This window comes from Lucilia sericata, unplaced genomic scaffold, assembly GCF_015586225.1.
Source record: "Lucilia sericata isolate MDLA Ls3-8-SP2 unplaced genomic scaffold, ASM1558622v1 Contig000471F_arrow, whole genome shotgun sequence".
Taxonomy (NCBI): domain Eukaryota; kingdom Metazoa; phylum Arthropoda; class Insecta; order Diptera; family Calliphoridae; genus Lucilia; species Lucilia sericata.
The window spans coordinates 77535-105000 of NW_023994486.1; the positions used below are offsets into that span (position 1 = coordinate 77535).

The following is a 27466-nucleotide window of genomic DNA, read 5'->3' on the forward strand; positions in this document are numbered from 1 at the left end:
TCGCTAAAAATAAATAAGAAGTCAATATATAATTTTTACACTCACAAAACAAAATCAGTCATAAACACATTTCTTTTTATTTGTACTTTTCTTTCGATTAAGTAAATGCTACGAAACACACAATAAAATTACAATAAAAAGAAAATTAATAAAAGTAAAAAAAAAAAAACAAAACAAATTAATATAAACTCTTACTTTTAAGTATAAGAAAAAAAAGGCAGGCAAACTTCTTGATTGATTTAAATAAAGATTGATGGTTAGAAAAACAGACAGACGCACGTATTGAATGACAAACACACCGACCATAACCAAAATAACATTATATTATTCTCTTAGGAAGGCAAAACAAAACCACAACAGTAATAATAAAAGAAAAAGTTCTTTAAACAAACATTACACACAACAACAACAACAGCTATAACAAACAACTCTACATTTACCAATAATAACTTGTAGTTTTTACAAAATAACTTTATTATAAATAAAAAAAAAAAATAAAACAAAAGAGCAGCAAGCCCTAGTAAAAAAAACAAAATTTAACACTGATTACAAAAAAAAAAGTGTAATTGTTTGTTATATTTACACATAACATATAGTGATAGTATTTAAAAAGAAAAGACAAGACATTCTCATAAAGAAAAATCGTACATAATATATTCTCCAAGCAGTATAGAAAACTTCTCTACATTTTGTAAGGCATAAGCAGGGTAAAAACCATCATGATCAGGCAGCAGCAAACTGTATTGGAAAAAAATGGCTTAAAAATATAATTTCCTTTTTTGTATTATAAAAGCAATGAGTCAATTGAGGGGGAATTGTGTGTTGGGTAAGGAATAGATTTTATTTTAAAGTTCTCTACTGAAACTCTCTTTCCAAATGCTTTTGGTGTGGCTTTAATATTCTCTCATAGTTAAACTTCAAATTACTGATCAATATCTACAATGGTTTTCAGTTACTGACAGAGAGCAAGCTGACAGATTAGTCAGTAGACTAGCCACTATAGTAAGTTCATATACTAGTCCATAGACTTATCAAGAGACTGATCTATAGATTCACAACCTATTCTGCATTTCTATTAAATATTTTATTCGTTTCTTAACTGAGTTATGAACCCGAACATTGACAATCAGGAAATCTTCAACACGATGTAAAATGTACTGAGTATATCATATTTCCTAAACAGTCCCTAGAATAGTTCGTGGACAAGCCAATAGGCTAATCCATAGACTAGTCCATTTCCTAGGAATTAGTTTAGTCCAAATACTTGGAAATAGGTTAGTCTATAGGCTAGGCAATAGATTAGTCCATAGACTAGGCGATAGATTAGCCCATAGAGTTGTCAATAGTCTAATCCATAAACTAGACAGTTCTAGTTCACTTCTAGTTCCGTTGCACTTTAGTTCTAGTCCAGTTCTTGTTCCGTTGTACTTTAGTTCTAGTTTCGTTCCAGTTCTAGTTCAGTTCTAGTTCAATTACAGTTCAGTTCTAGTTCAATTACAGTTCAGTTCTAGTTCTGTTCATGTTCAGTTCTAGTTCAGTTCTAGTTCAGTTCTAGTTCAGTTCTAGTTCAGTTCTAGTTCATTTCTAGTTCAGTTCTAGTTCAGTTCTACTTCAGTTCTAGTTCAGTTCTAGTTCAGTTCTAGTTCAGTTCTAGTTCAGTTCTAGTTCAGTTCTAGTTCAGTTCTAGTTCAGTTCTAGTTCAGTTCTAGTTCAGTTCTAGTTCAGTTCTAGTTCAGTTCTAGTTCAGTTCTAGTTTCAGTTCTAGTTCAGTTCTAGTTCAGTTCTAGTTCAGTTCTAGTTCAGTTCTAGTTCAGTTCTAGTTCAGTTCTAGTTCAGTTCTAGTTCAGTTCTAGTTCAGTTCTAGTTCAGTTCTAGTTCAGTTCTAGTTCAGTTCTAGTTCAGTTCTAGTTCAGTTCTAGTTCAGTTCTAGTTCAGTTCAGTTCTAGTTCAGTTCTAGTTCAGTTCTAGTTCAGTTCTAGTTCAGTTCTAGTTCAGTTCTAGTTCAGTTCTAGTTCAGTTCTAGTTCAGTTCTAGTTCAGTTCTAGTTCAGTTCTAGTTCAGTTCTAGTTCAGTTCTAGTTCAGTTCTAGTTCAGTTCTAGTTTAGTTCTAGTTCAGTTCTAGTTCAGTTCTAGTTCAGTTTTAGTTCAGTTCTAGTTCAGTTCTAGTTCAGTTCTAGTTCAGTTCTAGTTCAGTTCTAGTTCAGTTCTAGTTCAGTTCTAGTTCAGTTCTAGTTCAGTTCTAGTTCAGTTTTAGTTCAGTTCTAGTTCAGTTCTAGTTCAGTTCTAGTTCAGTTCTAGTTCAGTTCTAGTTCAGTTCTAGTTCAGTTCAGTTCTAGATCAGTTCTAGTTCAGTTCTTGTTCAGTTCTAGTTCAGTTCTAGTTCAGTTCTAGTTCAACTCTACTTCAGTTCTAGTTCAACTCTATTTCAGTTCTAGTTCAGTTCTGGTTCAGTTCTAGTTCAGTTCGAATTGAGTTCTAGTTCAGTTTTAGTTCATTTTAATTTGGATAATGGGAAATGTTTAGTTTACTTTTGCATGGACTTGATTTAAAATTTAAATTCTCAAACCCCTTCACACAGTTTTTATCGATTGACTCTCCTCCTTGGTAAGCGTATTAACTGGAGTTATAATAAATATTATTATAAATATATAAATAAGAATTTCGTTTTTAATAGATCTAGTTTTTTGTCTTCGGCTCTAGATTTTTATATCTTTATAGAGATTTATATAGTAGTAGACTCTCACAGCAACATCTCATGTTCATCATCATATTTCTCGTAAATCATAGTTAATGTGAAAAAAATCCTTTCATTCGTAATATTTGACAATTATTTAGGGGAAATACTCTTTTGTATAATTTAATTTCATATGACCATTTAATTGTTTAGAGATTAAAGTGAGTCTAGTTGCATATATAAATATTTTTGCCATTATTAAAGAATTCAATTTTGAAGAAATACATAAATATAAAGCTTTTGTGTAGCGAAGAGTTTATATACAAATAAAAATATATATTTAACTATAAATAATACCTAGTTACAAACGAAATTGTAGTGTATATTTAAATAACAGTATAGTTAAAAGCGCCACCACCTACACACCTTTCTCTAACTTCCTCTCCTAACTCACCACCTCCAATCCCAAACAACACATTTTTAAAAATCATTAATTGTCATAAAAAATCAAACAAGTAGACATTCTTTACAAAATACAACATATGTTTTCACACTTTAAATTCATCATAACCTATTTCTCTTTCTATTACTCTCATTCACTCTTCTGACTCAATCACTCACTCATTAACAATAAAATTTAATTAATTAAAAAAATCATTAAAAAACGAATTATGAGAATATAATACAGCAGCGTATCACAACACTTTGATCATAAGAATATATATTTAAATACAAAAAAATAAAAATTCTTTTCCAATAAAAACAAAAAAAAACTTAAAAAAACGAAGTTGATCATCTAGTGTTATTGTTGTGGTGCTATGTGGGAGTTAGCCAGACACACAATAGAATCCATAAAAGTATACATATTCGTTAGAGTAGGAAGTTATTATGAATTTCTTTTCAACGCACAACAACATTGACCATTGATTGAAAGCGAAGTGTTTTTAAAGATCATGAGTAATTTGAAACGATTTCAAAATCAAAAGAAAATCGAAAAAAATCTGGACTTGTTGGTGAAGAAAAAATTTAAAAAAAATAATATTTTTGGTTAAAAACATTGACTTAAATTTTAGAATTTTTGCATAAAATCTGAACTTAAATTTGGGTGGAAATTTTACTCAGTTCTAGTTCCAGTTCAGATTTAGTTAAGTTCTAGTTCAAGTTCAGTTCTAGTTAAGTTCTAGTTAAGTTCCAGTTCAGTTCTAGTTTAGTTCTAGTTCAGTTCTGGTTCAGTTCTAGTTTAGTTCTAGTTCAGTTCTAGTTCAGTTCTAGTTCAGTTCTAGTTCAGTTGTAGTTCAGTTCTAGTTCAGTTCTATTTCAGTTCTAGTTCAGTTCTAGTTCAGTTCTATTTCAGTTCAAGTTCAGTTCTAGTTCAGTTCTGGTTAAGTTCTAGTTCTGTTCTAGTTCATTTCTAGTTCATCTCTAGTACAGTTCTAGTTTAGTTCTAGTTTAGTTCTAGTTCAGTTCAAGTTCAGTTCTAGTTCAGTTCAAGTTCAGTTCAAGTTCAGTTCAAGTTTAGTTCAAGTTCAAGTTTAGTTCTAGTTCAGTTCTAGTTCAGTTCTAGTTCAGTTCTAGTTCAGTTCAAGTTCAGTTCTAGTTCAGTTCTAGTTCAGTTCTAGTTCAGTTCTAGTTCAGTTCTAGTTCAGTTCTAGTTCAGTTCTAGTTCAGTTCAAGTTCAGTTCTGGTTAAGTTCTAGTTCAGTTCTAGTTCATTTCTAGTTCATCTCTAGTACAGTTCTAGTTTAGTTCTGATTTAGTTCTAGTTTAGTTCTAGTTCAGTTCTAGTTCAGTTCTAGTTCAGTTCTAGTTCAGTTCTAGTTCAGTTCTAGTTCAGTTCTAGTTCAGTTCTAGTTCAGTTCTAGTTCAGTTCTAGTTCAGTTCTAGTTCAGTTCTAGTTCAGTTCTAGTTCAGTTCTAGTTCAGTTCTAGTTCAGTTCTAGTTCAGTTCTAGTTCAGTTCTAGTTCAGTTCTATTCAGTTTTAGTTCAGTTCGAATTGAGTTCTAGTTCAGTTCTAGTTTAGTTCGAATTCAGTTCGAATTGAGTTCTAGTTCAGTTCTAGTTCAGTTCTAGTTCAGTACTAGTTCAGTTTTAGTTCAGTTCGAATTGAGTTCTAGTTCAGTTTTAGTTTAGTTCGAATTCAGTTCGAATTGAGTTCTAGTTCAGTTCTAGTTCAGTTTTAGTTCAGTTCGAATTGAGTTCTAGTTCAGTTCTAGTTTAGTTCGAATTCAGTTCGAATTGAGTTCTAGTTCAGTTCTAGTTCAGTTTTAGTTCAGTTCGAATTGAGTTCTAGTTCAGTTCTAGTTTAGTTCTAGTTCAGTTCTAGTTCAGTTCTAGTTCAGTTCAAGTTCAGTTCTAGTTCAGTTCTAGTTTAGTTCTAGTTCAGTTCTAGTTCAGTTCTAGTTCAGTTCTAGTTCAGTTCTAGTTCAGTTCTAGTTCAGTTCTAGTTCAGTTCTAGTTCAGTTCTAGTTCAGTTCTAGTTCTAGTTCAGTTCTAGTTCAGTTCTAGTTTAGTTCTAGTTCAGTTCTAGTTCAGTTCTAGTTCAGTTCTAGTTCAGTTCTAGTTCAGTTCTAGTTCAGTTCTAGTTCAGTTCAAGTTCAGTTTTAGTTCAGTTCTAGTTTAGTTCTAGTTCAGTTCTAGTTCAGTTCTAATTCAGTTCTAGTTCAGTTCTAGTTCAGTTCTAGTTCAGTTCTAGTTCAGTTCTAGTTTAGTTCTAGTTCATTTCTAGTTCAATTCTAGTTCAGTTCTAGTTTAGTTCTAGTTCAGTTCTAGTTCAGTTCTAGTTCATTTCTAGTTCATCTCTAGTACAGTTCTAGTTTAGTTCTAGTTTAGTTCTAGTTTAGTTCTAGTTTAGTTCTAGTTCAGTTCTATTTCAGTTCTAGTTCAGTTCTAGTTCAGTTCTAGTTCAGTTCTAGTTCAGTTCTAATTCAGTTCAAGTTCAGTTCTAGTTCAGTTCTGGTTAAGTTCTAGTTCAGTTCTAGTTCATTTCTAGTTCATCTCTAGTACAGTTCTAGTTTAGTTCTGATTTAGTTCTAGTTTAGTTCTAGTTCAGTTCTAGTTCAGTTCTAGTTCAGTTCTAGTTCAGTTCTAGTTCAGTTCTAGTTCAGTTCTAGTTCAGTTCTAGTTCAGTTCTAGTTCAGTTCTAGTTCAGTTCTAGTTCTAGTTCAGTTCTAGTTCAGTTCTAGTTCAGTTCTAGTTCAGTTCTAGTTCAGTTCTAGTTCAGTTCTAGTTCAGTTCAAGTTCAGTTCTAGTTCAGTTCTAGTTCAGTTCTAGTTCAGTTCTAGTTCAGTTTTAGTTCAGTTCGAATTGAGTTCTAGTTCAGTTCTAGTTTAGTTCGAATTCAGTTCGAATTGAGTTCTAGTTCAGTTCTAGTTCAGTACTAGTTCAGTTTTAGTTCAGTTCGAATTGAGTTCTAGTTCAGTTCTAGTTTAGTTCGAATTCAGTTCGCATTGAGTTCTAGTTCAGTTTTAGTTCAGTTCGAATTGAGTTCTAGTTCAGTTCTAGTTTAGTTCGAATTCAGTTCGAATTGAGTTCTAGTTCAGTTCTAGTTCAGTTCTAGTTCAGTTTTAGTTCAGTTCGAATTGAGTTCTAGTTCAGTTCTAGTTTAGTTCTAGTTCAGTTCTAGTTCAGTTCTAGTTCAGTTCAAGTTCAGTTCTAGTTCAGTTCTAGTTTAGTTCTAGTTCAGTTCTAGTTCAGTTCTAGTTCAGTTCTAGTTCAGTTCTAGTTCAGTTCTAGTTCAGTTCTAGTTCAGTTCTAGTTCAGTTCTAGTTCAGTTCTAGTTTAGTTCTAGTTCAGTTCTAGTTCAGTTCTAGTTCAGTTCTAGTTCAGTTCTAGTTCAGTTCAAGTTCAGTTTTAGTTCAGTTCTAGTTTAGTTCTAGTTCAGTTCTAGTTCAGTTCTAATTCAGTTCTAGTTCAGTTCTAGTTCAGTTCTAGTTCAGTTCTAGTTCAGTTCTAGTTCAGTTCTAGTTTAGTTCTAGTTCATTTCTAGTTCAATTCTAGTTCAGTTCTAGTTCAGTTCTATTTCAGTTCTAGTTCAGTTCTAGTTCAGTTCTAGTTCAGTTCTAGTTCAGTTCAAGTTCAGTTCTAGTTCAGTTCTAGTTTAGTCCTAGTTCAATTCTAGTTCCGTTTTATTTCGGTTCCTGTTCAGTTCTAGTTCAATTACAGTTCAATTCTAGTTCAATTCTGGCTCAATTCTGATTTAGTTCTAGTTCAATTTTTAGTTCCAGTTCTAGTTCAGTTCTTGTTCGGTTCTAGTTCTAACTCAATTCTAGTTCAGTTTAAGTTTAGTTCTAGTTTAAAAATTTTCAATTCGGAACTTAAAATGTTTAAAAGGAAAAACAAAATACATATTTGCATACTTTAAGGCATTTGAACGTTCTTGTTTCGATTTAAGCAAAATGACATTTGGAAAGGTAAGTAATAAAGTAGATTTTCAAGACTGTGTTTAGTTGAGTTCTTTAAGGTCTTATAATTACTTAAATACATGGACCTAATATAAAAATTATGCTGATATTTTAGAATTTCTAGATTTTGTGGATAATATTTTTTTCACAATTAAACAACTCCATTTTAGCTTTTGAGAATAAAATATGTTAAATCATATATTTAATAAATTGTTTATAACTAATATAAATTTAGCGTATTAAATACAATAATCATATAAATATATGAACACACTATGTATATTATTTATAAAGGATTAAAAAATCTTAAATTTTTAATTTATTAAGATTATAAAATAGTGCATACTTATATTTAACAAATAAAATCAGTTTCTCGTGTAGTAAAATACTTATTATTAGAAGAGAAATATAGAATGGAAAATATTAAAATACTATTGCTCAAACTTGACCTTTTAAAGTTAAGAATAGACTCAGCAATACATACAAATATGTAGAGAAATCCTTCAAAATTAATTTTATTTAACTTAAAGCATGTTTTACTGAATCAGATTTTAAGAACTTGCTCTAACTACTAACAATGCTTAGTTTAAATATCTCATGTCATGTTTATCTAAATTGCAACTTATTTACTATGTAGACGTAAAAGTAATTCCTTTAAATTGTTGGCATCTTTTGATTTAGTATCCTTTAGTAATTTATATAGATCCTCTAGGGATTTTAAAATGCGTAGCTGCGTATAAAAAAATAATCAATTTTCAATAAATTAATTCTAAATTAAACCCAATAAACTCACCATATATTTTGGCTCCAAGTGTGATTCATGTTTTGTGGCTAAAAACCAAAGATTAAGAGCCAGTTGGAAAGTTTGCTCTTTAGACAAATCAGCATAGCGTACAATTCTTAAAAATAATTCTAAAGATAAAGTGGCCTGTAGTTTAAATTGTTGGGAAGTACCCAAAATACTTAGTTGTCTTAATATTTCTTCTATCACAAATCTACAAATATTATTAACTTCGGCCAGAAATTTGGGATCATGTCCATAGAGTTCATCATTGGAAACCACTAAAAATTCATATTATTGTTTAAGCTATTCCACTACATTAAAGTAAATTAACTCACCTTGCGGTATATGATAGGGAAACTCCTCCAAATTTTGTACATACAACATATCCAAGGCATTCAAATAAATCTGTGTCGGTCCAGCCGTATTCAAAGCGAATGGATATTTTTGCACCACTTCCAGTAGAAGATTTAACAAATATAAAACCCCTCGTTCCGGACTATCAGGCACTAGTACTAATGTTGCCAACATATTACTAAGATATGACACCAGATATGAATCCATACTCTTGGTTTTGCCATCAATTTCTATCGAATTGGGTAATTGTGCAACCAAGTTTAAGGCCTCTTCGAAGCAAGCATCTGCTTGACCCAAACACTGATTAACTAAGGCCACTTGACCGGATAATAGATACAAGTCCATTTGTTGCTGTACCGATGTTATGCTAGGTATAGTGATAAAACAAAACGCTATACAGGCCTTAACGAAACCCTGTGTCTTACGTGAATGCTGATTGTTAACAATTTGACATGTTTCCATTGCCAATTTATTGACACTTTGTACGAGAGTATTGTAGACTGCGTCTAGATTGGAAAAAGAACCACGAGCTTCTACATAGAAACTGAGTTGCTTTTCGAAATCACGACCATAATAGACTTTTCGTATAAAGTGGCAGATCAATTGGGAAATCTGGCGGCGTTCGTCTTCAACGGTAAGGGCACTAAAATTAAAAAGTAATATGAATATGAACTCTTAAAAAATGTCTGTAGAACTCAACTGGAACTGAACTAGAACTGATCTATAATGGAATTAGAACTGAACTAGAATTGAACTAGAGCTGAACTAGGACTGAAGTAGGACTGAACTAGAACTGCACTAAAACTGAAGTAGAACTGAACTAGTATTAAACTAGAACTGAACTAGAATTGAACTAGTACTGAATTAGAACTGAATTAGAACTGAACTAGAACTGAATTAGAACTGAACTAGAACTGAATTAGAACTGAACTAGAACTGAAATAGAACTGAACTAGGACTGAACTAGAACTGAACTAGAACTGAACTAGAACTGAACTTGAACTGAACTTGAACTGAACTTGAACTTGAACTGAACTTGAACTGAACTTGAACTGAACTTGAACTGAACTTGAACTGAAGTAGAACTGAACTGAACTAGAATTGAACTAGAACTGAACTAGAACTGAACTAGAACTGAACGAGAACTGAACTAGAACTGAACTAGAACTGAACTAGAACTGAACTGGAACTGAACTAGAACTGAACTGAACTAGAACTGAACTAGAACTGAACTAGAACTGAACTAGAACTGAACTAGAACAGAACTAGAACTGAACTAGAACTGAACAGGAACTGAACTAGAACTAAACTAGAACTGAACTAGAACTAAACTAGAACTGAACTAGAACTAGAACTGAACTAGTACTGAACTAGTACTGAACTAGAACTGAACTGAACTAGAACTGAACTAGAACTGAACTAGAACTGAACTAGAACTGAACTAGAACTGAACTAAACCTGAACTAGAACTCAACTAGAATTGAACTAAAACTGATCTACAATTGGCCAAAAACTGTACTGGGAAAGAATTTAAAATAGAGCAGTAATCGATACTTACTTCACAGAATCATTGAGTATTTTACCAACACACATTAAGGCATTTATGACCACGGCATCGTAGGTAAACTCTTTGCCATTTCGTTTGTATATATCTAAAATATATTTACTAGCTTCCACTTTAGTCGATTCTTTTTGAAATAAATCTAAAAAGGGCAAAAAGTTTTCCTGCAATAACAATTTTTAAAACAATTAAAAAAAATTTTAAAACCTAATAAAAACCGCTACCAACCTGAACCAAAAGCAGTTCAATATTTTTTTGATGTTGCAATACTTTATCTAAAATATTACGCAATTGTTGATGATGTTTTTCGCCAACTTTTGTGGCAGCAATGCGAGAGTGTATCTCGCCCAAGAAACGATTAAGTTCGGTGACCTGCAATTTGTAATAGTTTAATAAAAATATATTTCTTTATAAGTACAAAGTTTTACCGGAAAATTTGAGGCCACAAATTGAGCCCATGACTCAACACAGGTTATATATTCGCTAGGGTCCGTAAATGTGTTTATAGTTTTAAAGGATTCCACTAAAAAAGCATTACGCTGTTCGAATAAAGGATTACAACTGCTCATGCTGGAACCCAAGGCCTTGAAAAGTTGAGATTTTGATATGCCCTCTGTATTAGATGAAGTCAAAACATTAACGAAGTCAAAAGCATTTGAAGCTATAAATTCGGGTTGAAAAGCTTGTAAAATGGCCATTAAAATGGTGCCACTGGAAATGTTTTAAAATGGTTAAAGAATTTAAAGAATGTATAGATTAAAAAGAACTTACTTATTTTTAACATTTTGTACATCTTTTAAAATGTCCTCCGTATAAAGATTGTTCTTGTGCACCAGAGCTTGTAGTATAAAATTGAGTGCTGGGCCATAAAGAGACAAATAGATTGACATATCTACTCTTTGACGATTTAGTTCGGAACGTATGGCACCACTAAAAGCCTTTAACAAAAAAACACACAATTATAGAAAAGATTTTGAGGTTTTAAGTTAATAATTCAGTTTACCGTTTGATAAACAGACAAAAAGTCTTTAAAATTATTTTGTATATAAGATTTATTGGTTGTTACCAATACACCAACTCGTACTAAATAGCAGCGAGCATAGGTAGCCACTAAAGGATCTCCAATGCCGCGTATCATTTGGGTTAAACGTTGTAAGGCATCATCATAGCTTTGTAAGTAAATGGATAAGTAGAAAGTTTAAAAAATTCCTAAAAACTACTTACCTTTCATTTAAGAATTCATAACATTTTAAAATGGCTATTTCAACATATAATCTAGGCAAAAGTTCTCGTATAGAAGCTATTTTGAAAAACCAATTAAGGCAAGTATCACGAGCACTTGCGGCATTTACAGCACGCATGGAACTAAAGTTATATTTACAAATTTTATTTAAAATAAACAAACATTTAGCAAATAACTTACTCTGGTCCTGATAGAGTTTTCTGTTTTAATCTTTCATAAACTAATTTACCAAAAATATCCAAAATATCTGTTATCAAAACAAATTGACTGGGATAGAAGGGCAGAACTGAGGTGTCTGCTAAAATCTTGGAGCATTGTATGGCAATTTTTAAAGCTTTAACACGCTGATCATTATGCCAAGATTGCACTAGCTCCTGATTTAATTGTTCAATACGTTGTATATACTCCTGTTGTGTTAAATCCATCATATGACGCATGGAACCATCCTCAAAGTCGTCTAATTGCTCCAAACGAAATCTTACCTTATCGGAGACTACGGTTTGTACTTTAACTGTTAGACAAAATGCTTGGGAATAATTATATTCAAAATTTTTTGAAGATAGTTACTTACTAGCATCTGTTCCGGGATGGGTTTGTGCTGAAGTAGTTAGAAAACTTGTGGATATGGATAGTTTTTCTGAAGTGGTAAATTTATTTAATATAGTCAAACGTTTGGAGTTCCAGTTTAACGACTCATCGGCCAAAATGTCTTTCTCACGTTTATTAGCTTTGATTTTTTTAAAAGATTCCTGAGATTAAGAAAAATTTTATATCAATTAATAAAAAGGAAACGAACTAGAACTGAATTAGAATAATAATTGGATTAGAACGAAACTAGAACTGAATTAGAACTGAACTAGAACTCAATTAGAACTGAACGAGAACTGCATTAGAACTGAACTAAAGATGAACTGCAGCTGAACTAGAAAAGAACTAGATATGAACAAGAAACGAACTAGAACTGAACTAAATATGGACTAAAGCTGAATAGAACTGAACTGAACTACGACTGAACCAGAATATAACTAAACTAGAATAGAACTAGAAATGGACAAGAAATGGAAAAACTAGAAATGAACTAGAACTGATCTAGAACTGTTCTAGAACTAAATTAAAACTGAACTAAAAGTGAACTAGTATTGAACTTGAACTGAACGAAAACTGAACTAGAACTCAACTTGAATTGAGCTGGAACTGAACAAAAACTAAACTAAACTACAAATGATCTAGAACCTAAGAACTTAACAATAAATTTCTTATTAGTTACATTATGTACTCATATAACACTTAAAACTTTTACTTACATATTCCGAAGCCATTTGCGATAGTGGATCCATTAATTCTTCTTCCTGTTTGGCAAATTGTGTTAAAGGATCTATACCATCTAAAGTCTGCAATAATGGCTCAGCCAATATAGACATACTCGATGATCGGCTACTCGTATTACTGCCCATACTCGAGGGTCGAGTGCCCTTACTATCCACCATTGTTACAGTGGGCAATTTAAGAGGATGCTCATAGGTTTGATAACTTTGTAATTGATTTTTAGTCACTTCATATAGACGAGGCACACACACCCTAAAATTGGTGAAAAATTTCCATGAGAACAATATCTATTATAAAGTTTTTTATTGCTTACCAGTCACTAGCCATTTTTTACTAAATTTTTATATTTTTAGATAATGTAAAATGTACACAGTTGCTAAATAAAATAAAAGAAATTAATTTTCTTCAAAAGTCCATAATTATTTGTTTACATTTAGAAGCAATGAACAGCTGTCTGCAATAAAGCTGCCATATTAAATTTGTAAAGAGATGCCGTATATGTGGAGAGTTGGTTATAAGTTTGGACTGGCAATGCTGTTTTTAACGTTTTTAAAATAAATGATTTTTAAAAAAGTTAAGGCTTTACAGCTGGCAAACTGCATATTATTAGTTGCATAACTTTTAAAATATTCCAACAGATTTATTTTAAACAGTCAACAAGTTATTAGGGAATAAATAAAACAAAAATTATAAATTAACATTTCCGTCTAGTTTCACAGCATATGGCAACTATGTTTCTTTACACACTTCCTTTTGTCCTTAGTTCGTTGTTTTTCTCGCCGGTAAAATATTGTTCGTGAAAAAGTGTAGTTTTTTAAATTAATATTTCTATAGGAAATAATTCATGAAATAATATAAAATTAGTGTTAAATTAAAGAAAATTTAATTGTCTCTTCGGGTAATATGAAATAATATGGCTAATCAAGTTATTTAAAGAAATATTTTAGTGTAAAGAAATAGTGCAAAAAGTATGTGTGTTTGTCGTTTGCTAATGTAATCTTTGTTTTTTTTGTTGCAAAAAACGCGCAAAGCTTATATGAAGAAAGGCAAAAGAAAAAGAGTGAAATAAGAAAAATTCAAAAGAGAAAATTATTAAAAATGTAGGAAATTTAAAATTCAAATTTAAAAATTAGAAAATTAAATGAAGTAAAATATATGAAAAAATAAATTAAAAAGTTCATTTAAAAGTATAAAATCAAATTTTAAAATAAAATTAATTGGTAATTAAATGTTCACAATCGAAAAAACAGAGGTAAGTTTATTAATTTTATTTAAAAAGATTTATCTCATAAAGAATTAATATTTTATCCTAAAAACTTGCTTGAAGTTACAGTTGTGTTCTGTTTCATCATTAATTAATAGAAGGGAAATGAACTAGAACTGAATTAGACTGGACTAGAATTGAACTAGAACTGAACTAGAATTGAACTGTAACAGAAGTAGAATAGAACAGAACTAAAACTTATCTTGAACTGCACTAAAACTGAAATAAAGCAGCACTAGAACTGAAATAGAGCTGAACCAGAACCGAACTAGTAATGAACTAGAACTAAACTAGAACTGAACTAGAACTGAACTAGGACTGAACTAGAACTGAACTAGAACTGAACTAGAACTGAACTAGAACTGAACTAGAACTGAACTAGTACTGAACTAGAACTGAACTAGAACTGAACTAGGACTGAACTAGAACTGAACTAGAACTGAACTAGAACTGAACTAGAACTGAACTGGAATCGAACTAAACCAGAACTAGAACTAGTACTGAACAAGAACTGAACTGAACTAGAACTGAACTACAACTGAACTAGTACTGAACTAGAACTGAACTAGAACTGAACTAGAACTGAACTAGAACTGAACTAGAACTGAACTAGAACTGAACTAGAACTGAACTAGAACTGTACTAGAAATTAAATAGAACAAAACTAGAACTGAATTAGAACTGAACTAGAACTGGACTAGAATTGAACTAGAACTGAACTGAAATCGAACTAGAACTGAACTAGAACTGTACTAGAAATTAAATAGAACCGAACTAAAACTGAACTAGAACTTAAGTAGAACTGTACTAGAAATTAAATAGAACCGAACTAAAACTGAACTAGAACAGAACTAGAAATAAACTAGGAGTGAACTAGAATGAACTAAAACTGAACTTAACTAGAACAGAACTCAACTTGAACTAGCACTAAAAGTTCATCTTACATTTTCCGAAGCCATTTGCGATAGTGGATCCAATAATTTCTCTTCCTATTTGTCAAATTGTGTTAAAGGATCTATACCATTTAAAGACTGCAATAACGGCTCAGGCAATATAGACATACTCGAAGATCGGCTACTCCTATTGTTATTGCTACACCATTGTTATAATGGACAATTGAAGAAGATGCGCATAGGTTTGATTAGTTTGTAATTGATTTTTAGTCACTTCATATAGACGAGGCATACTCACCCAAAAACTGGTAAAAAATCTTCCATTAGAAAATAAGAGAAATTAATTTTCTTCAGAAGTCCATAATTATTTGTTTACATTCAGATGCAATGAACAGCTGTTTACAATAAAGCTGCCATATTCAATTTGTAAAGAGATGTCGTATAGGTGGAGAGTTGGTGAAGTTTGGGCTGGCAATGCTGTTTTTAATGTTTTTAAAATAACTTTTAAAATAAATAAGGCTTTACAACTAGCAAACTATGAGTTGTATAACTTTCAAAATATCCCTACATATTAGTTTTAAATGGTCAACAAGTTGTTAGGGATTAAACATAGCAAAAACAATAAATTAACATTTCCGTCTAGTTTCACACCCTGTGGCAAATATGTTTGTTTACACACTTCCTTTTTGCCTTAGTTCGTTGTTTTTTCTCGCCGGTAAAATATTGTTCGTGAAAAAGTGCAGTGTTTTAATTGAATATTTCTATAGGAAGTAATTCATGAAATAATATAAAATTAGTGTTAAATTAAAGAAAATTTAATTGTCTCTTAGGGTAATATGAAATATTATGGGTAATCAAGTTATTCAAAGAAATATTTTAGTGTAAAGGAATAGTGCAAATAATGTTTGATTGTCGTTTGCTAATGATATTTTTGTTTTTTGTGCAATAAAGCGCGCAAAGCTTATATGAAGAAATGCGAAAGAAAAAGATTTGCCTGGTTGTGATATAAGAAAAATTGAAAAGGGAAGTTAATTTAAAATGTAGGAAAATTAATTTAATTAAAAAAAAAAAAAAAAATAAGAAAATTAAAAAAATATAAAATATAAGTATTAAATAAAGTTAAATATGTGAAAATAATAAATTAAAAATTTATTTAAAGGAATAAAATTAATAGGTAAATTTCCAAATCGAAAAAAACTAAGTTTATTTGAAGTTTTATCTTAAAAACGATTTATCTTATAAAGTCTAGTCTATAGTCTAGTCTATAGTCTAGTTTATAGTCTAGTCTATAGTCTAGTCTATAGTCTAGTCTATAGTCTAGTCTAATAGTCTATAGTAGTCTATAGTCTAGTCTATAGTCTAGTCTATAGTCTAGTCTATAGTCTAGTCTATAGTCTAGTCTATAGTCTAGTCATAGTCTAGTCTATAGTCTAGTCTATAGTCTAGTCTATAGTCTAGTCTATAGTCTAGTCTATAGTCTAGTCTATAGTCTAGTCTATAGTCTAGTCTATAGTCTAGTCTATAGTCTAGTCTATAGTCTAGTCTATAGTCAGTATATAGTCTAGTCTATAGTCTAGTCTATAGTCCAGTCTATAGTCTAGTCTATAGTCTAGTCTATAGTCTAGTCTATAGTCTAGTCATAGTATAGTCTATAGTCTAGTATAGTCTAGTCTATAGTCTAGTCTATAGTCTAGTCTATAGTAGTCTATAGTCTAGTCTATAGTCTAGTCTATAGTCTAGTCTATAGTCTAGTCTATAGTCTAGTCTATAGTCTAGTCTATAGTCTAGTCTATAGTCTAGTCTATAGTCTAGTCTATAGTCTAGTCTATAGTCTAGTCTATAGTCTAGTCTATAGTCTAGTCTATAGTCTAGTCTATAGTCTAGTCTATAGTCTAGTCTATAGTCTAGTCTATAGTCTAGTCTATAGTCTAGTCTATAGTCTAGTCTATAGTCTAGTCTATAGTCTAGTCTATAGTCTAGTCTATAGTCTAGTCTAGTCTATATAGTCTAGTCTATAGTCTAGTCTATAGTCTAGTCTATAGTCTAGTCTATAGTCTAGTCTATAGTCTAGTCTAGTCTAGTCTATAGTCTAGTCATAGTCTAGTCTATAGTCTAGTATAGTCTAGTCTATAGTCTAGTCTATAGCGTAGTCTATAGTCTAGTCTATAGTCTAGTCTATAGTCTAGTCATATAGTCTAGTCTATAGTCTAGTCTATAGTCTAGTCTATAGTCTAGTCTATAGTCTAGTCTATAGTCTAGTCTATAGTCTAGTCTATGTCTAGTCTATAGTCTAGTCTATAGTCTAGTCTATAGTCTAGTCTATAGTCTAGTCTATAGTCTAGTCTATAGTCTAGTCTATAGTCTAGCTAGTCTAGTCTATAGTCTAGTCTATGTCTAGTCTATAGTCTAGTCTATAGTCTAGTCTATAGTCTAGTCTATAGTCTAGTCTATAGTTCTAGTCTATAGTCTAGTCTATAGTCTAGTCTATAGTCTAGTCTATAGTCTAGTCTATAGTCTAGTCTATAGTCTAGTCTATAGTCTAGTCTATAGTCTAGCTATAGTCTAGTCTAGGTCAGTCTAGTCTAGTCTATAGTATAGTCTATAGTCTAGTCTATAGTCTAGTCTATAGTCTAGTCTATAGTCTAGTCTATAGTCTAGTCTATAGTCTAGTCTATAGTCTAGTCTATAGTCTAGTCTATAGTCTAGTCTATAGTCGTAGTCTATAGTCTAGTCTATAGTCTAGTCTTATAGTCTAGTCTATAGTCTAGTCTAGTAGTCTATAGTCTAGTCTATAGGTCTAGTCTATAGTCTAGTCTATAGTCTAGTCTATAGTCTAGTCTATAGTCTAGTCTATAGTCTAGTCTATAGTCTAGTCTATAGTCTAGTCTATAGTCTAGTCTATAGTCTAGTCTATAGTCTAGTCTATAGTCTAGTCTATAGTCTAGTCTATAGTCTAGTCTATAGTCTAGTCTATAGTCTAGTCTATAGTCTAGTCTATAGTCTAGTCTATAGTCTAGTCTATAGTCTAGTCTATAGTCTAGTCTATAGTCTAGTCTATAGTCTAGTCTATAGTCTAGTCTATAGTCTAGTCTATAGTCTAGTCTATAGTCTAGTCTATAGTCTAGTCTATAGTCTAGTCTATAGTCTAGTCTATAGTCTAGTCTATAGTCTAGTCTATAGTCTAGTCTATAGTCCTAGTCTATAGTCTAGTCTATAGTCTAGTCTATAGTCTAGTCTATTAGTCCTAGTCTATAGTCTAGTCTATAGTCTAGTCTATAGTCTAGTCTATAGTCTAGTCTAGTCTATAGTCTAGTCTATAGTCTAGTCTAGTTAGTCTATCGTCTAGTCTATAGTCTAGTCTATAGTCTAGTCTATAGTCTAGTCTATAGTTAGTCTTAGTCTAGTCTATAGTCTAGTCTATAGTCTAGTCTATAGTCTAGTATATCGTCTAGTCTATAGTCTAGTCTATAGTCTAGTCTATTAGTCTAGTCTATAGTCTAGTCTATAGTCTAGTCTATAGTCTAGTTCTATTTTTTAGTCTATAGTCTAGTCTATAGTCTAGTCTATAGTCTAGTCTATAGTCTAGTCTATAGTCTAGTCTATAGTCTAGTCTATAGTCTAGTCTATAGTCTAGTCTATAGTCTAGTCTATAGTCTAGTCTATAGTCTTAGTCTATAGTCTAGTCTCTAGTCTAGTCTATAGTCTAGTCTATAGTCTAGTCTATAGTCTAGTCTATAGTCTAGTCTATAGTTAGTCATTAGTCTAGTCTATAGTCTAGTCTATAGTCTAGTCTTATAGTCTAGTCTATAGTCTAGTCTATAGTCTAGTCTATAGTCTAGTCTATAGTCTAGTCTATAGTCTAGTCTATAGTCTAGTCTAGTCTATAGTCTAGTCTATAGTCTAGTCTATAGTCTAGTCTATAGTCTAGTCTATAGTCTATTCTGTAGTCTATTCTATAGTTTAGTATATAGTCTAGTCTAGAGTCTAGTCTATAGTCTAGTCTATAGTCTAGCGACTTTTGCAGAAAACTTAATACTGACAGTTTCTAGCGGTTTTTGTGACATGGTTTAACGGAAAATGGTAGAAAAATATTGACAACACTGCTCTAGTCTAAAGACTAATATTTCCCCTTGTCAGTAGACTAGCCTTTTGTCTAGAAATATCTCTAGCAAATGTTATGACAAATGGCTTATTGTTGAATCTTATTTCGAAATTAGGAATAGATTAAAATAATTCAAATAAAACACTTAACTTTTTTATAAGCAGTAGTAATAAATATTGTTTTTATTGTAATAAACAATTTAGTTTATTTGTTTATTTAAATTTACAAAAATAAAACAGATTAATACAATTTTGAAATTTTTACGATATATATTACAATTTGTTTATATAATTATTAATTTGTGTACATAAATCTTTTAAAGATATAAGAAATTCTTAAGAAAACAAAAATTATTTTATACAGTCTTAAATATAAAAAAGAAATTAACTTAAATATTAAAGGGAATTCACAAGTAAACAAATTATTTTTTTTTTTTCAAAAATCTTTAAACAAAATTTTGTTAAAATTTACAAAAAAGCTTTCTTTTCAATTTTAGATTTTAAAGTGTACTTGTTTCAGTGAATTCTATAAATATTTTTATACAATAACTTGTTGTTTCGTAAATATATATAATTCGTTTAATTTATTTATTTTTTTTTTTTAATTTTTTAATATAATACACACATACATAATTACAATATAGTATATATTTATTTAATAATATAATAAAGTGACATAGATTTATTTAGACTTGTATTTTGTTATAATTACTTAGTGTTGTTTTTTTAATGTTAATAAATGTAACCACCTTTTGGTTTTCAATGTTTAACTTTTTTTGTTATAATTTTTGTTTTAAATATGTTTTATTTTTTGTTATAATTTTCCTAAACTAGAATTTTGTGTTATTGCAGCGGAAATTAATATTTTAGTTACAATTTCTAAAATTATTAAGCCACATTTAAACATGGCACAATTACCGTTTTTTCATAAGTTTTTAAAAATATAAATCACATTTATAATGTAGAGATAAGAAATATTTCTTTTTATTATTTTTAAAAGTTATTAAAGCACAATGGGTTTGCATATAATTTTAACTTTTAAGCTCAAAAACTGTCTAAAGAGTTTTAGTTGAACTTTTTTCTATAGTATATTGAAAGCTTAGTTAAAAGCTTTAGCTTAAAAAAGCTCTCTTTTAAGTTTTGAAATGTTTTTTCTTGTTAGTTTTATCAAAGCTTTGCGTTGAGAAAGCATTTTTAGAATTATATACACTATATAAAAAGCCTAATTAAAAGCTTAAAAGTTTACAAAATCTATTTTTAAAATTTTCATTTGAAAAATGTTTATTCAGTTTTCTTATCACTTTTATTAAAAGCTTTGACTTGACAAGCCTTTTTTCTTAAGTAAAAAGCTTTATATTAAACATTGTTTAAACAGTTTACCAAAGCTTAACAAAGTTTTAAAATTTATAAAAACTATTTCATAATAACTTAAACTTAACTTAAAAGCTTTCGACAAGGCTTTATCTCAAACAAATGCTTTATAATTACTCAAAAGCTTTGTGTGAAACCTAAAAAAGTTTGTAGAGGTTAATATCAAAAACTGCTTTAAAAGCTTTCTAATAAAGGTGTGTTTTCTTTTATTTTGTTTTGTTATAAAAGAAAAAGCTTTTTATTTAATACATACATATAGAGCATAATATTTAGTATTTTATATTAAAGCTTTAACATAAAAACTATTTTTTTTTAAAAGCTTACTCTTAAGCTCAAATACCTATATTAAAAGCTTTATAATAAAAGTTTTTTGGTTATCATTAAGAAAAAGCTTTTTTAATTTTTAGAGAGCTTAACTCTTCAAGCAGTTAGTTGTAAAAGCTTTCCACAGAAAAAATTGCTCATAATTGTTTTAAAGCATTAAGGAGTATTTAATTATTTTTTTATAGAAATTTTATAAATATTTAAAAGCATTTCCAAGAAATATTAAAAAGCTTTTTCTATAAAGTATAATATTTAAAGCTTCGCCTTAGATATATAAGCTTTTAATTTTGAGTACTAAAGTTTTACTCACTCATTAGATATAGAAAACTATGAAAGCTTCGACACAATTTTAACAACAATGTTTTTAAAGTTTGTTGTTTAAAAGCTTTTTGATAATTTTTTTAAATTTATTAGATATTTTAAACTATTACAGCTTTGGCAATATTTCAAGACCAAAGCTTTTAAAATTTGTTGCAGAACAACTTAAAAGCTTTCGGAAATAGTTTTGAAAATTCCTTAAATCAAAGCTTCGGCACAATTTTAACACCAATTCATGATTCATAAAAATAAAAGCTTATTAAAAGGTTTATTGTATTTATTAGATACATATAAGAGCTTTGACAACATTTTAAATCCAGACTTTTGAATTTTTTGTATAAAAGTTGTGCTAACAGTTCAGAATGTATTTTAACATGAAAGCTTTTAAAGCTTTTAATAGTATTTTTGAAAATGTATTAGATATTGGAAACTATCAAAGCTTTTGTACTATTTAAACGTTAAAGCTTTTAAAAATTGTTGTTTGAAATTTTTGAATTTGACTATTACTAATCATTGAAATAAAAGCTTTTGCGAGTTTAACTTTAATAACTTTGACAATATTTCAACAACAAAGATTTTCAAGTTGTTTGTTCAAAAGTTGCCATTAAAGTTCGATTCATTACAATAACAGCTTTACGATATATTTTTATGAATTTAACTATAAAAGCTTTGGCAATATTTTAACAACAAAGCTTTTCAAATTTTTTGTTCAAAAAGTTGCTCTTATAGTTCAATTTATTAGAAATTTTCAAAGCTTTTTTAGGATTTTTTAAAAAGCTTTAAAAAGCTTTTCTGTAGAAATCTTTTAGACATTATTTTTAATGTAAAGTTTGCTTTCCCATTGTGCATTATGTGTTAAGCAAGTTTTATTATACATTTTTAATAACAATATTATATATTTTTTTTTCTGAAAAAAGTTCATTATTATAAAATAAATCAACAAAATTATTTGATCTAAATACTACAAACATAGCAACAATAAGAAGCAGCTGATTTCCCACAACATCATCATCATTTGTGATCAATATTATTTATATTAATTTTTTTAACAGCAGCAACCTAATGAAATGAAAAAGAAAAAAATTAAAAACTTTGTTAATTAATTAAATAAATATTTTTAAATTTTAGATTATTTAGAAATATGGAAACAAAAATGTTAAAAACCTTTTAAAGCCACACTTTTATTTGGTTACAAAGTAGAAGAGTATTAGTGTTGTAGCTATAACTCAATACCCAATTCTATAGCTATTCCATAAAATCACACCACTTGCACTGTGGCAAAGGCACTAAAAGTGACTTTTTTGGGAAATTCTGGTCCCGGAGAGCCGCGTGTTTTAATAACTGGTTTCAGAGGAGTTCTAGGCTTCAGAGACAATAGTCCTGCTGAGGCAGCCAATTCCTTGAGACGTTGTGAAAAACCATGGGAATTGGAAGATGATTCAGAATTTGAGGAAATAATGGCCACACCATCGACAACATCACCATTATGATTGTGGGCATTAGGTACTGTATTAACAGTGGTGGCCGGATGTATACGATAGACTTGTCCATTTGAGGAGGGATACAGGAGACTAGCATTGTTAATCGTACTTTGAGGAGCATTTGTGTAGCTGAAAGTAGAGTAATGAAATGAATATGAAATTAGAAATTGCAGTTTAATATGGAAAAATTTTGTATATAAATATTTATGTTTATTTGTTTAAATTATTTGTTTTGATATTCAGTTTCTTAAGAAGTCACATGTTGTTAACTTTTTTTACTTTTATCTGTTTTTCTCTATTGTTTTGTGTTAAATTTTTAAGGTTTTTGTTAATTTATTTAATGTGTTAATTTGTTAATGTGTTAAAATATAAAAATTTCTTTTATTCTTAAGTGTTAATATTTCTTTATGCTGGAAAACAAATTTTAATTTACGTAAATTTTTAATCAATCAAAAGCTACACATAATTGTTAATGATTATTTAATTTAGTTTTTTTATTCGATTAAGTAAACAGTATTGAAAATCAAATAATTTCCTTATTGTCAATTTTTATTAATGAATTTAATTCTACAAAGAGTTCATTGCTAATTAAAAAAACTTTTAACGGAAACTTTCAAAATAATGCCAAATACTATTAGCTATTATAACTTTATGTTTTTTGTTAAATTTTGCCTTAAGTAAAGCTTTTTTGCATAAATTGTTAAGGTTTTTACCAAGAGCTTTACTTTTAACTGTTCTTGTTCAATATCGAAAGCTCAGTTAAGAGATTTACCTTACAAAAAGTAAATTTTCCAGTAGACATATCAAAAAGCTTTAAATTTTGCAGATTTTCCTTATTTGTTACTTATCAAAAGCTTTGTCTGGAGAAGACCATCAATTATACTTTGATTCTTGAGTATAATATCAATTAAATGGCACTATTAAAGCTTTTCGTAAATAATTTATGGTAGGCTTTTTACTTTTTACTTATCAAAAGCTTAGGCTTGAGAGAGTATCTGAAAAGGAGTATCCAGAGAGGAATATTGAAAGCTCTGATAAAATATTTATCTTACAAAAAGTTGTTTTTCTATAATTTCTCAACACCCATTTAAAAAAAAAACTTAAAATTTTTCAAGTTTTAGTAAATCTATTAATATATTAAAAGCTTTTTTTTTCTTATTTGTCTTAATTATAAGTTTAAGCTTAAAAGCTTTTTAAAATTAAATTTTCTTAAAAGTTTTATCCAGTTATTAAGCTTTATATGAAATAAGCTTTAAAGCTATTAAAAGTTTTATTTAAACATCTTCCTTAGATAAGAGCCCATTAATAAAGCAAACAATTCTATACTACTATTGATTGAAGCTTTTAAAGCTTTTGTAAATCAATTAAAACTTTACATATACATTTACATTATATAAAGAAGATTCAATTATTAAAGCTTTATCAGCTTATTGTTAAAAATAAGCTTTAAAGCTATAAAATCAGCATTAAATATTATAGAATCTTTTACTATATTCATTAAAAGTTCCTTAATAAATTACCATTCAAAGTTTTTTCTCAGCTTTAAAGCTTTAAATACTTTTTTGTGTTACCTTACTAAAAGCTTTTAGTTTGAGAAGTGATTCAATTACGTACTAATACATATTGAAGTGTTTGGAGCTTTTCTATATAAAGTAAATTTTCATCAAAAGCTTTTTAAAACTTTAAATATATTGTAGGCTTTTTCCTATAACTTATCAAAAGCTTTATTAAAACCTTTTGCCGTATAAATTGATTCCATTAATTACTTCTAGTGAAGTTTTTGAAGCTTTTGTAGAATTTCTATAAAAACCTTTATCCAGAAACTAAGCTTTAAATAAAGAAAATTTTAGAGCTTTTGCTTTTAACTTATCAATGGCTTTAAATAAAACTTTTTGATGAAGAGAATTAATTTATTGGTGCCATTAAAGTTCTTCCATATAAGAAGCTTTTCTTGTAATTAAGCATTAAATGTGGAATATCTGATAAGCTTTTAAAACTTTGAATATATTGTAGGCTTTTTCCTATATCTTATCAAAAGCTTTATTAAAACCTTTTGCCGTATAAATTGATTCCATTAATTACTTCTAGTAAAGTTTTTGAAGAATTTTTGAATAGAATTTCTATAAAAACTTTAACTATAAATTAAGCTTTAAATAAAGAAAATTTTAGATCTTTTACTTTTATCTAATCAAAGCTTTAACTAAAACTTTTTGATGATCATTAAAGTTCTTCCAAATAAAAAGCTTTTCCTGTAATTAAGCTTTAAATGTGAAATATGTGATAAATAAAAAGCTTTATAGATCAATTAAACTTTTAATTTTGTAGTTTTTTATAACTACTCTCAGCCTATAAAAGACTTGACAGCGCTTTAAACTATTTAATAAACCATTAACATTTAAATATTTTCAAAATATTAATTCAGCTTAAAAACATTAAATTTAATTTTAAAAAGATTTATTTGATTATTAATTATATTTAGAAAACCTTAAATAATTAAAAAACCAGCCTACTTATGGTAAGATTTAAAGCCTTTAAAAAATGTTAATGACTTTTTGTTTTTGCAATATTAACATTGACTTAAGTTCTTGTTCTTATTCTTGTTGCATATATAAAATAAGCTGCATAAAATGTATTTACTAGAGATACAACTTCTACATGCAACAATCACTTGTATGGCGAAGCCAATAACCTAAGATGTTTAGATCATGTGCTGTTCAAGTAGTTGACCTTAAACTTCATTTCGGTTAAAAATATTTAAAATTTAAAATTCACAAAAACAACTCAAATTAATTGTAAAATAGCTAAACATTTAGTAGACATTTTATGTTTTTTTAAAATTTTATTTTTATAAAAATAAAATTATATTTTTTTTTCACTTAATAACGAAGTAAAACCACTTTTCATTTATTTGAAAAGAAAAAAGGAGAAAAATAAAACACAAAATCACCAAGATTCGTTCACAGTAACTGAAAGATGAAGGTGAATGTGAAAAATAAATGTTTAATATTATAGAGACAATAAATTTTAAACGATAAATAACTTTACATACATACATATGTATGTATGTACAAACATGCATAAGTTTTTTTGTACATAAGGAAGTAATTTAATTGATTTATATGCATTTCCATATATAAATTATGTGGTGTTGACATTACATTAAACGAACTCTATCATAAAGAGGGTGTGTGTATGATTTCAGGTTTTATTTCAATATTTTTATGGAACTATACAGTTCTCAGTAAGATCAGTGCTCTCTGAGGAACAGAATAATGTTTCAAGGTTATAGAGATAAAATCCAAACGGAAGGAGAGTTTCTGTACAAAATTGATAAATTTTCTATAGATTTTTATAGACTATGGACTAAAACATATAAAAGACTATAGACTAGACTATGACTAGACTATAGACTAGACTATAGACTAGACTATAGACTAGACTATAGACTAGACTATAGACTAGACTATAGAATAGCCTAGGACTAGACTATAGACTAGACTATAGACTACGACTATAGACTAGACTATAGACTAGACTATAGACTAGCACTATAGACTAGACCTATAGACTAGACTATAGGACTAGACTATAGACTAAGACAGCTATAGACTAGACTATAGACTAGACTATAGACTAGACTATAGACTAGACTATAGACTGACTATAGACTAGACTCTAGACTAGACTATAGACTAGACTATAGGACTAGACTATAGACTAGGACTATAGACTAGACTATAGACTAGGACTATAGACTAGACTATAGACTAGACTATAGACTAGACTATAGACTAGACTATAGACTAGACTATAGACTAGACATAGACTAGACTATAGACTATAGACTAGACTATAGACTAGACCTATAGACTAGACTATAGACTAGACTATAGACTAGACTATAGACTAGACTATAGACTAGACTATAGACTAGACTATAGCTAGACTATAGACTAGACTATAGACTAGACTATAGACTAGACTATAGACTAGACTATAGACTAGACTATAGACTAGACTATAGACTAGACTATAGACTAGACTATAGACTAGACTATAGACTAGACTATAGACTAGACTATAGACTAGACTATAGACTAGACTATAGACTAGACTATAGACTAGACTATAGACTAGACTATAGACTAGACTAGAGACTAGACTATAGACTAGACTATAGACTAGACTATAGACTAGACTATAGACTAGACTATAGACTAGACTATAGACTAGACTATAGACTAGACTATAGACTATACTATAGACTAGACTATAGACTAGACTAGAGACTAGACTATAGACTAGACTATAGACTAGACTATAGACTAGACTATAGACTAGACTATAGACTAGCTAGACTAGACATAGACTAGACTATAGACTAGACTATAGACTAGACTATAGACCTAGACTATAGAACTAGACTATAGACATAGGACTATAGCTAGACTATAGGACTAGACTATAGACTAGACTAAACTAGACTATAGACTAGACTATAGACTGACTAAGACTAGACTATAGACTAGACTATAGACTAGACCTATAGACTAGCTATAAGACTAGACTATAGACTAGACTATAGACTAGACTATAGACTAGACTATAGACTAGACTAATAGACCTAGACTATAGACTAGACTATAGACTAGACTATAGACTAGCTATAGACTAGACTATAGACTAGACTATAGACTAGACTATAGACTAGACTATAGACAGACTATAGACTAGACTATAGACTAGACTATAGACTAGACTATAGACTAGACTCTAGACTAGACTATAGACTAGACTATAGACTAGACTATAGACTAGACTATAGACTAGACTATAGACTAGACTATAGACTAGACTATAGACTAGACTATAGACTAGACTATAGACTAGACTATAGGACTAGACTTAGACTAGACTACTACTAGACTAGACTATAGACTAGACTATAGACTAGACTATAGACTAGACTATATTTGTAACTGAAAATTTTTCGATATCTTTCATTTATTTTCAATATGAACTTTAGTATTTCTTAGATTTGACTTTTCATTTTTAGTTACTTATCTCAATGATGGAATCTCTTTTTGCATCTTAATGAAATCTTTTAATGGATTTTTTTGTAATTTTTTTATATTAGAACTTTTAAGTGTTGTTTACATGTGTGTGTCTTTTTAAATGTCAAGTTGTTTATAAACAAATTATAAATTCAAATTTACCATAACTTAGGAATAGTATTAAAGGTATGACGGGCTGCATTAAATTTATGTAAATCATAAAATTATTAATGCGTGTCATATACATTTATATGTATGTGTATATGTATGTACATTTTAAAGTCCATGTTTATTTAATTAGATTTATAAGAGTTAATTA

General features: G+C 29.3%; 2 protein-coding genes and 1 long non-coding RNA gene across 4 annotated transcripts in view; 1 reads left to right on the forward strand and 2 right to left on the reverse strand.

Annotated features, from left to right (window-relative positions):
• Positions 1-7243: 7243 nt before the first annotated feature.
• LOC119605297 (VPS35 endosomal protein sorting factor-like) lies at positions 7244-12801 on the reverse strand. Its single transcript, XM_037958326.1, has 13 exons — positions 12655-12801; positions 12320-12593; positions 11587-11764; positions 11196-11526; positions 10997-11137; positions 10776-10941; positions 10544-10710; positions 10201-10483; positions 10001-10144; positions 9770-9936; positions 8193-8854; positions 7867-8135; positions 7244-7803 (listed from the first exon to the last, which is right to left on the reverse strand). The coding sequence occupies exons 1-13, from the start codon at positions 12666-12668 to the stop codon at positions 7696-7698; spliced, it is 2904 nt and encodes a 967-aa protein (XP_037814254.1). The 5' UTR covers positions 12669-12801; the 3' UTR covers positions 7244-7695.
• A 160-nt stretch (positions 12802-12961) lies between these two features.
• The window catches only part of LOC119605296, a 186706-nt gene continuing 172201 nt past the window's right edge, over positions 12962-27466 (forward strand). The window contains exon 1 of the long non-coding RNA XR_005231575.1: positions 12962-13593. This is a non-coding gene — a long non-coding RNA (uncharacterized LOC119605296). The remainder of the gene's footprint in view (positions 13594-27466) is intronic.
• LOC119605295 (uncharacterized protein DDB_G0271670) overlaps positions 19213-27466 on the reverse strand; it is a 118513-nt gene continuing 110259 nt past the window's right edge. Inside the window, exons 2-3 of one of the 2 annotated variants that reach the window (XM_037958322.1) lie at positions 21777-22222; positions 19213-21671 (exon numbers count right to left, since the gene is read on the reverse strand). In XM_037958322.1, coding sequence (XP_037814250.1) covers positions 21871-22222 — 352 coding nt within the window. In that variant the 3' untranslated portion in view covers positions 19213-21671; positions 21777-21870. Of the gene's footprint in view, positions 21703-21776; positions 22223-27466 lie in introns of both variants that reach the window. The other variant, XM_037958323.1, reaches the window with a different exon arrangement.

Excerpts from the sequence above, each read along its gene's own strand:
- LOC119605297 (XM_037958326.1), bottom strand. Across the intron at positions 10,942-10,996 it reads TATGAATTCTTAAATGAAAG|CTATGATGATGCCTTACAAC; the intron begins GTAAGTAGTTTT and ends TTACTTACAAAG. Across the intron at positions 10,145-10,200 it reads TTGTGGCCTCAAATTTTCCG|GTCACCGAACTTAATCGTTT; the intron begins GTAAAACTTTGT and ends TACAAATTGCAG.